The sequence below is a fragment of the Daucus carota genome, chromosome 4 (assembly GCF_001625215.2).
Source record: "Daucus carota subsp. sativus chromosome 4, DH1 v3.0, whole genome shotgun sequence".
NCBI classification, from domain to species: domain Eukaryota; kingdom Viridiplantae; phylum Streptophyta; class Magnoliopsida; order Apiales; family Apiaceae; genus Daucus; species Daucus carota.
In genome coordinates this window covers 44,967,017-44,981,270 of record NC_030384.2, presented here as the reverse complement: position 1 = coordinate 44,981,270, position 14,254 = coordinate 44,967,017, and the positions used below count along the sequence as shown (strand labels likewise).

At 34.7% G+C, this 14,254-nt stretch overlaps 2 protein-coding genes across 5 annotated transcripts; both read left to right on the top strand.

Annotated features, from left to right (window-relative positions):
- The first annotated feature begins 1,223 nt into the window (after positions 1–1,223).
- Positions 1,224–7,653, top strand: LOC108215540 (COP9 signalosome complex subunit 2). Of its 2 annotated transcripts, XM_017388020.2 has the most exons (12): positions 1,224–1,384; positions 1,586–1,678; positions 3,823–3,901; positions 4,260–4,500; positions 4,581–4,655; positions 4,738–4,872; positions 5,552–5,739; positions 6,005–6,073; positions 6,157–6,247; positions 6,339–6,473; positions 7,125–7,237; positions 7,317–7,653. In XM_017388020.2, the coding sequence occupies exons 1-12, from the start codon at positions 1,375–1,377 to the stop codon at positions 7,405–7,407; spliced, it is 1,320 nt and encodes a 439-aa protein (XP_017243509.1). In that variant the 5' UTR covers positions 1,224–1,374; the 3' UTR covers positions 7,408–7,653. The 2 variants fall into 2 exon arrangements, with proteins under 2 accessions (XP_017243509.1, XP_017243510.1); XM_017388021.2 differs by lacking the exon at positions 1,224–1,384 and having other exon boundaries at positions 1,576–1,678.
- Positions 7,654–9,485: 1,832 nt separating this feature from the next.
- On the top strand, positions 9,486–13,885 carry LOC108219302 (ubiquitin-conjugating enzyme E2 22). 3 transcript variants are annotated; one of them, XM_017392671.2, is made up of 7 exons: positions 9,486–9,680; positions 10,512–10,628; positions 11,001–11,145; positions 11,229–11,306; positions 11,807–11,922; positions 12,085–12,188; positions 13,300–13,885. In XM_017392671.2, exons 2-7 carry the CDS (start codon positions 10,626–10,628, stop codon positions 13,670–13,672), a joined length of 819 nt encoding a protein of 272 aa, XP_017248160.1. In that variant the 5' UTR covers positions 9,486–9,680; positions 10,512–10,625; the 3' UTR covers positions 13,673–13,885. The 3 variants fall into 3 exon arrangements, with proteins under 3 accessions (XP_017248160.1, XP_017248161.1, XP_063947647.1); XM_017392672.2 differs by lacking the exon at positions 9,486–9,680 and adding an exon at positions 9,742–9,780; XM_064091577.1 differs by lacking the exon at positions 9,486–9,680 and adding an exon at positions 9,779–9,920.
- Positions 13,886–14,254: the final 369 nt, after the last annotated feature.

Genomic DNA, 14,254 nt, shown 5'->3' with positions numbered 1-14,254 from the left:
TTTATTATTGAATTTACACTAAAACGCCACTTCGTTCAGCGTTTTTAAATTTTTTTCTCAAACTTCCACACTTCAATTTTGTTGGGCTTTTAGTGATGGGCTTTTTCAATTTGCCAAGACCAATTGTACAAACTTTCGTTCAAACATCAAAAATATTACTTGGTCTCACATTTTTATTAGACTAGTTACTCCAATTAATTAGGGTTTAGTCTCGAGTGTTTAGGGCCAATTTAATTTACAGTACAAATTAATCATTCTGCAACCCAAAACTAAACCTAAAAATTAATGATTGTAAATTAATTTATTTCGCCGGCGTCTCGGCTTCAGGGCCTTCGGCCCTTTAGCCTCGCTTAATTAGTGTTTAGGCTCGAGGGAGTAGGGCCTACCGGCCCTACACCCTCAATCCTAAACCCTAACCGTCGGCCAATTTATATACAGTATGAATTAATCTTTCTAAAACCCAAACCTAAACCCTAAATGTTAACGGTTATAAAATTATCATTCCGCCGACGTCTCGGCTTCAGGGCCTTCGGCCCTTCAGCCTCGCTTAATTAGGGTTTAGGCTCGAGGGAGTAGGGCCTACCGGCCCTACACCCTCAATCCTAAACCCTAACCGTCGGCCAATTTAATATACAGTACGAATTAATCATTCTGCAACTCAAACCTAAACCCTAAATGTTAACGATTGTAAATTAATTTATTCCGCTGGTTTCTCGGCTTTAGGGTCTTCGGCCCTAAAGCCTCGCATTAATTAGAGTTTAGGCTCGAGGGATTTGGGCAATCCTAAACCCTAACCGTCGGCCAATTTAATTTAAAGTATGAATTAATCATTCTACAACCCAAACTTAAACCCTAAATGTTAATGATTGTTAATTTATTTTATTAAATTGAACCAATATTTTTTATATTTTTTGAAAAAACATGTAAAGGGTCAAATATATATATATATATATATATATAATAGTTTATTTTAAGGAGAGCACGAGTGTGTTGTGTGTTTGTGCTAGTAAAATGAAAGACTAGACCCTGGTGTGTACTTCAAAAACGCTAAACGAATTAGCGTTGCTCCTTTACATTAAACGCTAATAGCCAAGCGTCTTTACTGGTCAGATGAGGCCATTTTTATAAAATTTGTTATTCAGGGCATTAAACTCCAAAATTGTGTTATTGGGGTCCTTTTTTCTTAATTGCCTATACAAAAAAGAAAAGGAAAAGGAAAAAACATACAGATACTTGTATAGATACAGTACACGAGACGATACATATATCATCAGAAACCAGTCATCTAATCATCAGTACCTTCACAAAGCAAAACCCTAATTTGAAATCCGAGCAGGATCCGCAACTCTCTGTCTCCAATCTTCGTCGCTAATCATGGGCTCAGGTTAACCAAATCGATAAATCTCATTACGGTTTTTTTTCGTTCGAGTTACTAATCTCGGTTTAATCTGCTTTAAGCAACAAATTAACATCTACGATTGTGTTTGCGCTATATGTATTATTTCAAGTTGTGTATGTGCATCGGTTTCTTTTGACGCGGTAAAGTAATGATTTAAGATTTTATGTTTTTGTTTTATGTTTTTAGATGCTGATATGGAGGATTATGGATTTGAATACTCCGAAGAGGAGGCTGAAGAGCAGGATGTTGATATTGAGAATCAGTACTACAATTCCAAAGGTACACCGTCTTTCACGATATATGCTTCGGTATGCTTGTTTGGACCTATCTTGCTGTTTTTGCCAGAAATATCGAGTTACTGCTAATTTGATAGTATAGATGTGATGAGTACAACTGATACTTCGGAAAAGAAATTTTACTACCAGATGCCGGAAAGGATCCAAGTTAAGTTATGATCTGAAATTGATGCTCACGTAAATATTTATGACCGGATATTATTTAAGTAATACTAGTAATCGCACTGGCAATACTCAGATTGTAATTTTACCTCATTGATGGAGTTAGGGGCAGTGGGGAATAGGCCTGGCCCTTGCCAAATTTGGCTATGATATACCTTTTTTTTTATTGCTCCTCCATTTATTTTCGTTTAGTTGTAGGATTTGTAGTTTTTTAAAGTTTCCTCTTCGATTGTTATAGGATAAGTGTATGTTTTATGCAGTTTTAGAATTTTGTCCGTATAACTTTTTAAGTTTTTTTTTAGTTTCTGGATAATATAGAGCTGTGGACAGTGGGAGTAATTACAGTTGTGGATGTATATTTATAGTCTACTGTATTATGGAGTAAATGTATTCTTCTGTATTAAAATACTTTTCTTTGCCAATAGAAGCTTAGGTACGATATATGTTCAATTTTGTGCAAGCTAATTTATTGTTTTTCTATTTGATATTTGGCATTATTCACCTCAATAATCTGCTGCCTATCTTTGTTATCCATTTTTCGTCGATGAAGATATTCTTTAACCTAGGATCTTGTAAATCAGTTGTTAACTTGTTATAAATATACTTTTTGGAAGAGAGCTAATGCGCTTGCTTGTGTGCTAAGTGACACAAAGTGTGACCAAAGCTTGATGTAAAGGCAGTGGCGTGGAGTTTTGGGGCCGTGCGTCATGCTATTTTACTCCGACTCTTCAGTTTGGGTAGCCATACCCGTGTCCGACACTTGGACACCCGGACACGATACTTAATCCTTATCGGATATTCTGACTAACATGGGGACACCTTGATTAACTTAAATACCACATATAAGTTGAACTTACAATGCAAACCAAAAAATTGATCGCGAAAGAAGCAAAAGTAAAAATACAAGTAGATAATATCCTTAATTTGCAAAATTGTGTTTAATATGAATTTGCATGAAACGTTTTGTTATGGTATCTAATTTAGCATACTTGTTAATTAATGTTTTATGTTGTGTCTCCGAACTTGTCCAAAAAGAGGACAATGTCCCCCTGTGCGCCCAATTTTCAGATTTTTAGAGTCCGACCCTCGAATATGTGTCATGTCTCACACTTCGTACCCCGTCAGAGCAACACAGGCATCAAGTGCATAGATGTGATATTTAAATAAGCGAACATCATTCAGTCTGGCAAATTTTGAGAGATGAAAAATTGGACTTTCAGATTAAATTAGATCTAGAAAAGGAAAAAGACAGAATAAAAGATCTATTAACGGCTAGAGCATTGACGAGGAACACGATTAATTTATGATAAAGAATTGACACACTGTGCCATGTAGGGAAATCAGTTGACAGTTGACCATTCTTTCAGTATCAGTAGTAAGTTAACTGGCACAACATGAGAAAACATTATTGTACCACCTTTTGAGTTAGTAGTGGACTATTGGAGTATATACAGTGTAGATCTTTATTACAATGTTTAGAATCTGGTCTGTATTCGGCTTTTATTTTAATCCTACAAAGATGTTTTCTACTTATGAAATTTATGCAAGAATTAACTGACACATTAAGGGAAAAGGCTGGAGATGGAAAAAAAATAGATAGCAGACTAAAGAGACCTTGAAACACTAATTAATACAATTATATTGACATGCAAAGAGCTGATTCAAGTTATATGGGTTCAATTTGAATGTTGTTCATCTTAGTTTGAATCGTAGAGGCATTCACACGACACATCAAAGTAACGCTGTCACCTTCATTCTGAGCTTCGAAGTAACTTATATCTAATATGAATACACCTTCGACTGTTTGAAGTGACTTTTAAAATTTATATGACACCTTATAGAAGATTAGATTTAATCTATTTGATGTTCGTGCTACCGTCAATGCACTGTATAGTGTACATGGCATGCTATGTATGTTCAGCATGTACGAACCTCTGAAATTGACTAGTCATAAAATCTTGGCAGGTTTGGTTGAGACTGATCCGGAGGGTGCCCTTGCTGGTTTTGCTGAGGTAGTTGAGATGGAACCAGAAAAGGCAGAATGGTAAGCTTATTGAGTTTGGAATTTCATTTCCTATTTTCTTTTAACATGTTACTTATGTCCAACCCACCTGTGAATATAGGAAATTTCCGAGTGTTGATTTGTTAAAGTGAACTTGAATTATATGTTGCATTTAATTGTGTTATTTCTGCTAGATAATAGGTTGTGATGATGGATTTCAGTTTGTATGTTAAATGTTCTCATAGATGTATTTCATGCAAAGACTATATAATTGCGATGTGTAGCAGTTGTTGCTCGTTTATCATTTTTCTCATGTACAAAGTAACTTTTTACTTTGGTTGCTTCAATGTGGGAATAATATTATCACATTGTATATGATTCATCTCTTCCGCTTCTGCAGGGGATTTAAAGCTCTCAAACAGACTGTCAAACTTCATTATCGTCTTGGGAGTTATAAAGAGATGATGGAAGCCTATAGGGTGATGTTGACCTACATAAAATCAGCTGTGACAAGGAACTATAGTGAAAAGTGTATAAACAATATCATGGATTTTGTTTCCGGGTCAGCTAGCCAGAATTTTGGGCTTCTGAAGGAGTTCTATGAGACCACTTTGAGGTCTCTTGAAGAGGCTAAAAATGAGGTTGGAGCCTATCTATATATACTGTTAACACTGAATTGAACATTTTTACGGATATCACTATATATTTTCTGTCTATGCAGAGGTTGTGGTTCAAGACAAATCTCAAGCTATGCAAAATTTGGTTCGACATGGGCGAGTATGGTAGAATGAACAAGGTAAAGACTAGACTTTCATACTTCCCTTGGCTTTCATTGAAATGGATTTTATTATTCCTGAACTATGTTGCAAATTGTACAGATTTTGAAGGAACTCCACAAGTCTTGTCAGAAGCCTGATGGCAGTGATGATCAAAAGAAAGGGACCCAACTTTTGGAAGTATATGCTATTGAGATTCAAATGTACACTGAAACCAAAAATAACAAGAAGCTCAAGGTGAGAAATATTGATTGCCTACAACTTGGATGTTTGTTTTGCATCCTAATAGGACGAACTGACGGTTACAATCTGTTCACTGTCTAACTCTAAAATATGCCATTGTCTTTTCATAGTTGGTGTATATTTGTTTGCACGGTGTTGATATGTTATTTATTGTCTTTGTGGTCCTTTTTAATTTTATTGGCTACGGTTCTCTCATTCCTCCTAGAAACATATTCCAGACATGATAACCTGTCAGGCTTTCATATTGCTTGTAATGCGAGGGCATATGACATAAATTCAATTTCAAAAGAATGTGGATATTTACTATTTAGTATATACATCTTCTACTTGAAAACAGGTGAAAAACATAAGTAGCTCCATATAGGAAATGTGAACATCCATTTAAAAGATCCTTCTTTGTGTACTGTTATGGAAAGATAAAATATAGTTATTACCCCATGCACTCTTACTGGGATGGTATAACTAGTACATGTGTTGTTTGATGATGACAGATACATATATTTTTTGGTTTATTTTAAATATACTATGATATAATTATCATCTGTGTGTTTATATAATAACTGTAATTGTACTAGATGTTGTGTATGCTGCATGATTGGACATCTTTTCTTTTATCTGTAAGGTTTTGTTGTGTGTGTATCTATATCCTCTAAGTAAGCTGACTTTATAACAGCAACTGTACCAAAAAGCACTTGCAATTAAATCAGCAATACCACATCCAAGAATAATGGGCATCATTCATGAATGTGGCGGCAAAATGCATATGGCAGAGCGCCAGTGGGCAGAAGCAGCCACAGATTTTTTCGAAGCTTTTAAGAATTATGATGAAGCTGGGAATCAACGGCGTATCCAATGCCTAAAGTATGTCTACACATGTATTTAGTCATTAAAATTAGCGCTTCTTTTTAAATTTAAAATTTTATATCAAAAAGAAAAATATTACCCCCCCCCCCTTGTGCAAAGGATTGAAACTTTCTATGCTTTCTGAAATCTGGCACTAAAGGAAATTGGTGATGCTTCAGTAAGGTCCTCCTACATTGTATTAATGAGAAGAAATATTGGCGGAAACTAAGTGTTCAGTCTTTTTTTAATTTACTGATTTTGAAGCTTGTTTATACCTCCACAGATACCTGGTGCTGGCCAACATGCTAATGGAGTCTCAAGTTAATCCTTTTGATGGGCAAGAAGCCAAGCCGTATGTCATAGTTTTTATACAACTAATCAGCATTATCTGCCTATGTTTTACATTGTGATTGAGTTGTTTCCATGTATTTGCAGATACAAAAATGATCCTGAAATACTGGCTATGACAAACTTAATTGCGGCCTATCAAAGAAATGAAATATTGGAATTTGAGAAAATTGTTAAGGTACACTTGCTTATTTATGTTTGTTTAGTTACCAAGTATTGAACTTTTTGCTTTTGTAAGGGAGTTCATATTGAAAACTTGTTCTTTGCAGAGTAACAGGAGAACCATTATGGATGATCCTTTCATTAGAAATTACATTGAGGACCTCTTGAAAAATATCAGAACCCAAGTCTTGCTTAAGCTCATCAAACCCTACACAAGGATCAGAATCCCTTTTATTTCAAAGGTGGGAAGACCTTCTTTCAATATTTTGCTATGCTAATCAGCTAGGTCCTGCTCCTATCAATCATTTATATATCACAATGTCACAATATTCTTATGTTTACTACAAACTTGATGTCATTATCTGGACATATACATGAATATACACATACAACACTAATATGGGATATATGCTAAATTAAGTTGGACGATTTGAATACATCACGTGTTAAATAGACACAACTCTGATGTCCTGCCATTTTTCTGTTTATTAAGTTTTTTGATACAAAATGAATGTATTTGCTTACATCCCTGTTCGTTTTGCACGACACGCAAGTATGTCCCTGGCGCCTACTTATGTGATCTGGTTATGACATCGTAATCATTGACTAGATGACTATTGAAAAGATCTTGTAATCTGCAATATATATAAACTCTTGCGTCTATTGAATCTTTTTTATATTTTGATTTCAAAATACTTGCTATTTGATTTATTTTTTACAGTATTTTATATATATTTTTCGCAAAATGTCTGGTGGATAAAACTGTTATTGATGCAAGCCAAGTGTTTTCTATTAGGTCTTTTTCAGTAGCCAAGGGGATGCATGAAAATAAAATTGAATATTATTTATCAAATCCCAAGAAGTAGTATTGATTAATTTTCTTCATCACACAGGAGCTGAATGTGCCAGAGGCAGATGTTGAACAGCTGTTGGTGTCACTTATATTAGATAATCGAATACAAGGGCATATTGATCAAGTGAATAAACTTTTGGAGCGTGGTGACAGGTCAGCTTTCTTCTTTAGATTGTACATTCTCTTTTTGTGCATTATATATCCATATTGACTATAGAACATCTACATCCAGGTCGAAGGGAATGAAAAAATATGCTGCTATAGAGAAATGGAATATGCAGCTGAGGTCACTTTATCAGACTGTTAGCAGCAGAGTTACCTGAGATTAAAATTTAGATCAAATTTTGTTGATTTTGATTGTTTCTACTTGCCGTATCAAGTTTGGTGTAGTAAAGTCGCTAAAGTTACTGGGGAATGAAATCGACTTGATTAAACTCAGTTTTCTAGACACTTATGAATTATTACAAACCCAAGGGTAGCACGTTTAGAAGAAATGAAAAGTCTGAACTACTTTTGCACAATTCTGTGTTTAAACAAAAATGTTGAATTTCAATTCTTTTGCCCTGTTATTGAATTCCCTAATGCTAATTTTGCTGGCATATCTTTCTGTTAAATGTTTTCCCAACTACCGGCCTTCATGAAGTAGTATTGAACTACTCTAATTTTTCTTTTGCTAATTATGTTTAACCATATTCTTAGACAAAGGTAAATAACAATATATATCACATATGCTGAACTAATTTTGTTCTTGTCCATCCTAAAAACATGTTTTGGTCTCTTGCTGCTTTATTGGCCCTCGTAATCAGTTGCAGTATGCTTATATGAAAATAATTATACTTTACATTGTTCCAGCTGTCAGCCATTTGCATCTACTTTAGTGGATCTATCTTTAAAGAACCAAGTAGTTTGAGCTTGAGGATGTACAACATTTTAATGTAGACATGTTTATATGATCTTTTATTATAATTGTAGCAAACTGGTAAACTTTGGATTCTCTTCAGGTGCAGAGAGACCAGTCGGTAGTGTAATTTGACATATTTCTGAAAACTCTATTGATTGGTGTCCCACAATCATTGAGAGCTGAGATCCGTAGAAGCAAGAAATAAAGGCAGCAGATTCAGGTTCAAATCATGTCAAATAACAATTCGTATAGGACGAGTAAATAAAAGAAGGCTTGGAACGTTGGTGACAGAGTGTCTGTGGGACAGCTAACGGCTACTTAAATGCCAGAAAGAAGCAGAGGCCTAATTTATAACGGTCACCGAGCGCTGCTCAAGTTTCTCACAATATAATACTTCACCTCGCCCGACAAGTTTCTGGATATCGAATCCCTACCTAATCTTTCTTCTCCTAATTAAAAATAATTGTGGCACATTAGGAAATAATCAATTTCGTTTCTTTTCTTTCTTTTTCTTTCTCTGCACCTAATCAAGAAACGGAGGTGAATGCTTATTAAAAAAACAAAAAGGACGGGGAAGGGAATATGTCCTAGTTTGAACAGTATTTCCAAGCCGATTTATATCAATTTTTAAATGATACAGTATTTCTAAGTTCCCCGGCTTTGAAATTAGTAAATAAAAGGTACTCCGTATATTTTACAGAGTTTTTGAAAAATATGTATGGTATACTTAATAAGTGTTATTGTTATATTAATTTTTTTGGGAAACTGGAAAGTAGGTGTAGTTATTTTATTATAAATTTCAATAATTTGAAATGAAATTATGTCTGATTGATATTTCAGATTATTTTGTTCGACAATATCACATTCACACCCGTCATGGTCATAGGCGCGGAGCGCAATGAAAATATGTGCGTGGGTTTTGCTATCGGATTATTATATATCGAAAGCAATCATTATGTTTTGATTAGGGAATCTGTTTTACCTTGCTACTAGTCATTCATTGTTTTTGCTTGTCAAGCCCAAGAGTTTGGTTGAGTGATTGTGGTCGCAATCTATACATTTTTTTTAATGGCAGAATACGCTGATTTTGATTTTATTTTACATGCGAGCGGCACTTATATTTTTCCTTTTAAATAATAAAAATTGACTTAATTTTAATCAAAATTTTTAATTTGCTCCTTTATATTTATAATAAATTGAAAATATAATAATGTCACAGATAGAATTTTTATAATTACTTTTAATTATATAATATTTTACAAATTAGTCAAAATTTGTATAATTTTGACCAATTTCTATATAATGATTGTCAATAATAATCATAGAAACAACTGAGAAGCGAGCAAAGAAGAATAGGAAATGCGGTAAAAGATATGGAATAATCATACGCCTGATAACATAATAATGTACCCAGAACAATTACTATAAGAACGTAAATTAACATAAAAATTACGTTACAAAAAAATTGTATAAAATGACTTATGTGTCATGCTAATGTTCATTGAAAATTTTGAAAATAGTAACGTTGTTGCACCTATCTTCTTTATTTTGTTTCTTTCTAAATCCCATCAATCATTTCAAGGGAGGAGATTTATTCGTGGCGTTGGCGACTAAAGAGAGGATTATTTGTATCTACAACAAATCTATACATACAAAATACAACTACTGCAGCTCTCCCCCACTCAAGATTACCCAGTAAGCGCTCTTGTTTTTTCATGGTTATTTATTTTCAGATCTTGTGAATTGAATTGTTCTTGAAATTTGTTTCGAAGTGAACTAAATCTTGATTTCTGATGTGGGTTTTGTTAATCTTGTCTTGTTTGTTATGAATCTTGAAATTGATTGAGAATTTGTGATTCTTGTTAATGGTTGCCTTATAAGATGATGAAATTAGATGATGGGTTGTTTGTTTCTCAGTTTGATTTTACAGCTTTGGTTCTGATTCTTGATTTCAAAGTTTGTTTCTTTTTGATTGAATTGTTGTATACTTATAGTTGTATCGGCCCTTTCTCTTAAAGATTGTGAATTGTTGCAATGAGAATTTGACAAGTTCCTAATTGGATTGTTTCTCCTATTCGTGGGTTATAAAAGTTCTTTCTTTTTAGGGTTTTCTTTTTCTTGGCGACTCGAGATTATTGATTTTGTTTTACAGGTGTTATAATTAGGTTTAATTGTGTTTCTTCGAATCGGAGATGCCAAATTGGCTTGATTTGTTTTTAGAGTGATTAGATGACATAACTAATTGATTTCCCTATAATTTTTAATATGTCATCCTCCATTTTGTTTGTTGCTTGATATGAGGGTTTCTTCTTGTTGCGGAATTGATTTTACGATATATGTTAACACTTTAAAGCACTTATCACAGTTAAGAATGCTCATAAACATGGAGTAATAAGTAGCTAAAGCAAGCTTCTTTTTTTTCTAGTTCATTGCAACTTGCAAGTAATTTCTGATACCTGGAAAAAGAGATATTTATCCAGAGTAACTTGTTCTTACTCTAAAGATGACAGTTCCTTTGTTTCGCAGATTATCTCGCAGACCTGATGTATGTTGTCTCCCTCCCTGAAGAAATTGTGTAGTCCTGTTTCAATCAGAAGAATAACAGTAGTTCTTTGAGGGTTTATTCTTGATTGTGTGGCAATGGTGAGTTCGCTCTATATTTCTTGTGGAACCTTAATTAATTTTGGAGACATTGTGCCTAGGGTCATAGGAATGTTTTCTTGATATACATATATAGGGAATTACAGTTGCTAAACCATTGTTATTGCTTGAGACTATCAAATACTTGTACCCTCTAAATTGCATTATAAGGAAGTTGTGTTGCTCCGCAAACATAACATTTTCACTTGTTTTGTTAACTTTTTTATTCTAGAAGTCCATGGCTGGATCTTGAAACCTTTGTCAAGCTCCTAGCATAGAAGTGTATGCTTTTGGGGGCAAAATGTACTGCCCGTAGCAGGGCACGAAACCTTTTACAAATTATTATATAACAGTTATCTTTGCATACCAATGCAGGCGACAAATGAAAATCTTCCTCCGAATGTTATAAAGCAGCTTGCCAAGGAACTGAAAAATCTTGACGAAACTCCTCCCGAGGGCATTAGAGTGGGTGTTAATGATGATGATTTTTCAACCATTTTTGCTGATATAGAAGGACCAGGTAACAAACTATACCTCAATTATGATGCCTTCGATGAGTCATTTAATTCTCTGTTCTGACTTCAAGGATCTCGTGTCTTGCAGCTGGGACACCTTATGCCAATGGTGTTTTTCGGATGAAGTTAATACTTGGTCATGATTACCCGCATTCTCCTCCCGCAGGTTTGTTGGATCTATATTCAAAAAGTCAATATGGTACTTAAGATCCTAGGACCATCGTGTTACACTGTTTCTACTTCTAAAAAAACATTAACTGTTGAAACTTACATTCTGACCTTCTTTACACTTGCTTGTTATCCCAAAAGATATTGGAAGTACAATGCAATTGCATTCTTTAATTTCTATTCATTTGCATGGTCTTGTTTAGTGGTCTCTGTCTTGAAGGTTAAGATATCTACTTTTTCACTCTCTTGTGGTGGAATTGGTGGTTCAGGAATCATACTGTTGCCTGAATCTTACAACCTCTTGGTGCACTTGTTCTTATCATCATTACTTCTGTTACATGCCAATAAAAAATAAGGCTTCAGTGTTACTTGTAGTGAAGTGAAGATAAAATTTGCTCCCATGTTTATCTGTTTATTGTCAAAAGTTCTCTTCCATTCGTGGTTCTAGTAATTTATTCCTGAGCTACAGAACAACACTTTGCCTATGCTGTTTTTCAGGCTATTTTTTGACCAAGATTTTCCACCCGAACGTCGCACCAAAAAATGGTGAGATCTGTGTCAACACGTTGAAAAAGGATTGGAACCCTGGTCTTGGCTTAAGACATGTTCTTATTGTAAGTTTATGAGATTTTTGATGTTTTGTTTTCTTTATGATGTAAAGATCCACTTTGTTTTCTTTGCTACTTATTGCAAAGTACTTAAGTTTACATTTCTTTTCCTCTGACTTGGCATGCTTTATATAATGATATGTTCAACTTATTCCCTTCCGTGGACAGGTCATTAGATGCTTACTGATTGAACCATTTCCGGGATCAGCTTTGAATGAGCAGGCCGGAAAGATGCTGCTTGATGATTATGAAGAGTACGCTAGATATGCCAGGTGAGAGATAAGTTTCCTGGTTTTGACAAATTACACTACAACAGACGTACACCTGAGTTTACCTACAGCCTTGTTTTAGCTTAAAAGTAAATTTCTAAGTGCAAGTAACTTTTTGTGTTTGTCTAAACATGTAAAACATTACTCCCTCCATCCCATTTTATTAGTCTCTTGTAAAAAATTAACCAACATTAGAGTGTGAGAGCTGCCCCGGCGGAAACAGGGCCTTGCCTTGATCTAAAGGGTCACAGGGTTCGAACCTCACCTGCTCCCGGACTCTCACCCAAGTTAAAGAGACAGTGGGAAGATTTCACCAAAAGAGACCGGTGTCCTATAATACGCCATTCACCATAAAATTGGCACACATTGAAACTTTAGATGTCATCTTTTTCCCAAGTTGCATACTCCCTCTGTCCCATCCATTTCTTTGCATTTCTTTTTCAATATTCGGCACGCATTTGAAGCCACATATAAAATATAATTTCATAACTCTTTTTTAAAATTTTCTTTTTCTGTATAAAAATATAAATGTTAAATTTTTATTCAGAAGAAAAAAAAATAAAAAATAATAGAATTATACTCTTTAAGAGTCTTAAAGTGCGTGCCGAGCCCCCGTCCCATAATGATAAGAATTAGATGGGACGGAGGGAGTATTTTTTTTGCATTTACTCGCAATAAAAAGAGAATTCAACATTGAAATGACAAATAAGTGAGGGTAATTTTGGGATTTAGTTTGCTACTTTGTATTGGCTAGAGATGGACAAATAATATCAAAATATTCAAGAGACACTATTATTTTGGGGTGTACTAGACAAACGGGGTCAGTATAGGCATACCTTATATTGTTCTGTCTATTATTCAAAATGAGTGAAGTATTCAACATCTTACTGGGTGCATTTTTATTCACATGATATCTAGGTTCTCAAATCTTGATTGCAATCTTTAAACCAATTTCATATTTCTTGTATAGTTTTTGTTTGAGGGGGAGGGGGATGAGGATTCTCAGACCCTTAATGGGAAGAGAGACACCTTTTGCCACTAGGCAGTACTTGTCAACATATAAAATTCTCTTTTGCTCTCCTTGCATTATGATGTGGCTTTTTTAAAACCACAGGATCTACACTGATTGTCATGCTATAAAGCCAAAACCAAAGTTTAAAAATGGAGCAATTTCTGAGTCGACCACTGCTTTAAATGTTGGCCAGACCAACACCTCAGTTCTTAGCACTGAACAGAAGAATGGTGCAACAGGCGCTGCAGTTCCATTGCCATCTCCATTGGCCCCTACTACTAATACTGTGGTCAAAGGAAGTCAAGACCAGTCGACAAATGCTGCCTCCAGTACAGTGACAGATACGGGAATTAGTGGCTCGGCAACTTCTTCACTGGCGCCAGTGATGAAAAATAAGGAAAATGTTGGGTTGCCCAAGGTTAATGCAGACAAGAAGAAGATCGATGCAAGAAAGAAAAGCTTGAAAAGATTATAATGATAGCAAGTGAAATAGTTGCATCAGTGACTGGATTCTCTTTTCCCTTGTATTTGTATGATGGATCGATGAGGAAAACGCCACCCGATCTTGTGTAGGGATGAAATGAATCGACTTGTTTCTTTTTTATGTAATGTAATTGTCATTCTGATATGTACTTTGGTTATTACAAATTTATAAGAACCTTGGTGGTTGAGCAGATTTTTCTTCTCCCTTTTTCATCTCCTTGAAGAACAACTTTTGTTTCCTGAGAAATATATCCAAATATTAGGGTAATACATTTGGCAAGTTCTGACATCATATGTCAGAACGGACAGAAAACCGGTTGTGGATTATGCATGTACGATAAGTATCTTATGTTATGTTTGGTTTGTTTGGATGAATCAATATGGAATGATTTTTGAACTATGTTATAGGTATTTTATTTACACATTTCATTTCTTCTTTCATTTCCTGCATCGTCCCTGTACCAAGATCATACCACTAATTTGGGAAGGAAGAAATGCTTCATTCCCTCTTATTTTGCCTCCACTCAAATTTTTTTTTAAGCTTTGCTCCAACCTCTATTATCCCATTCTTATT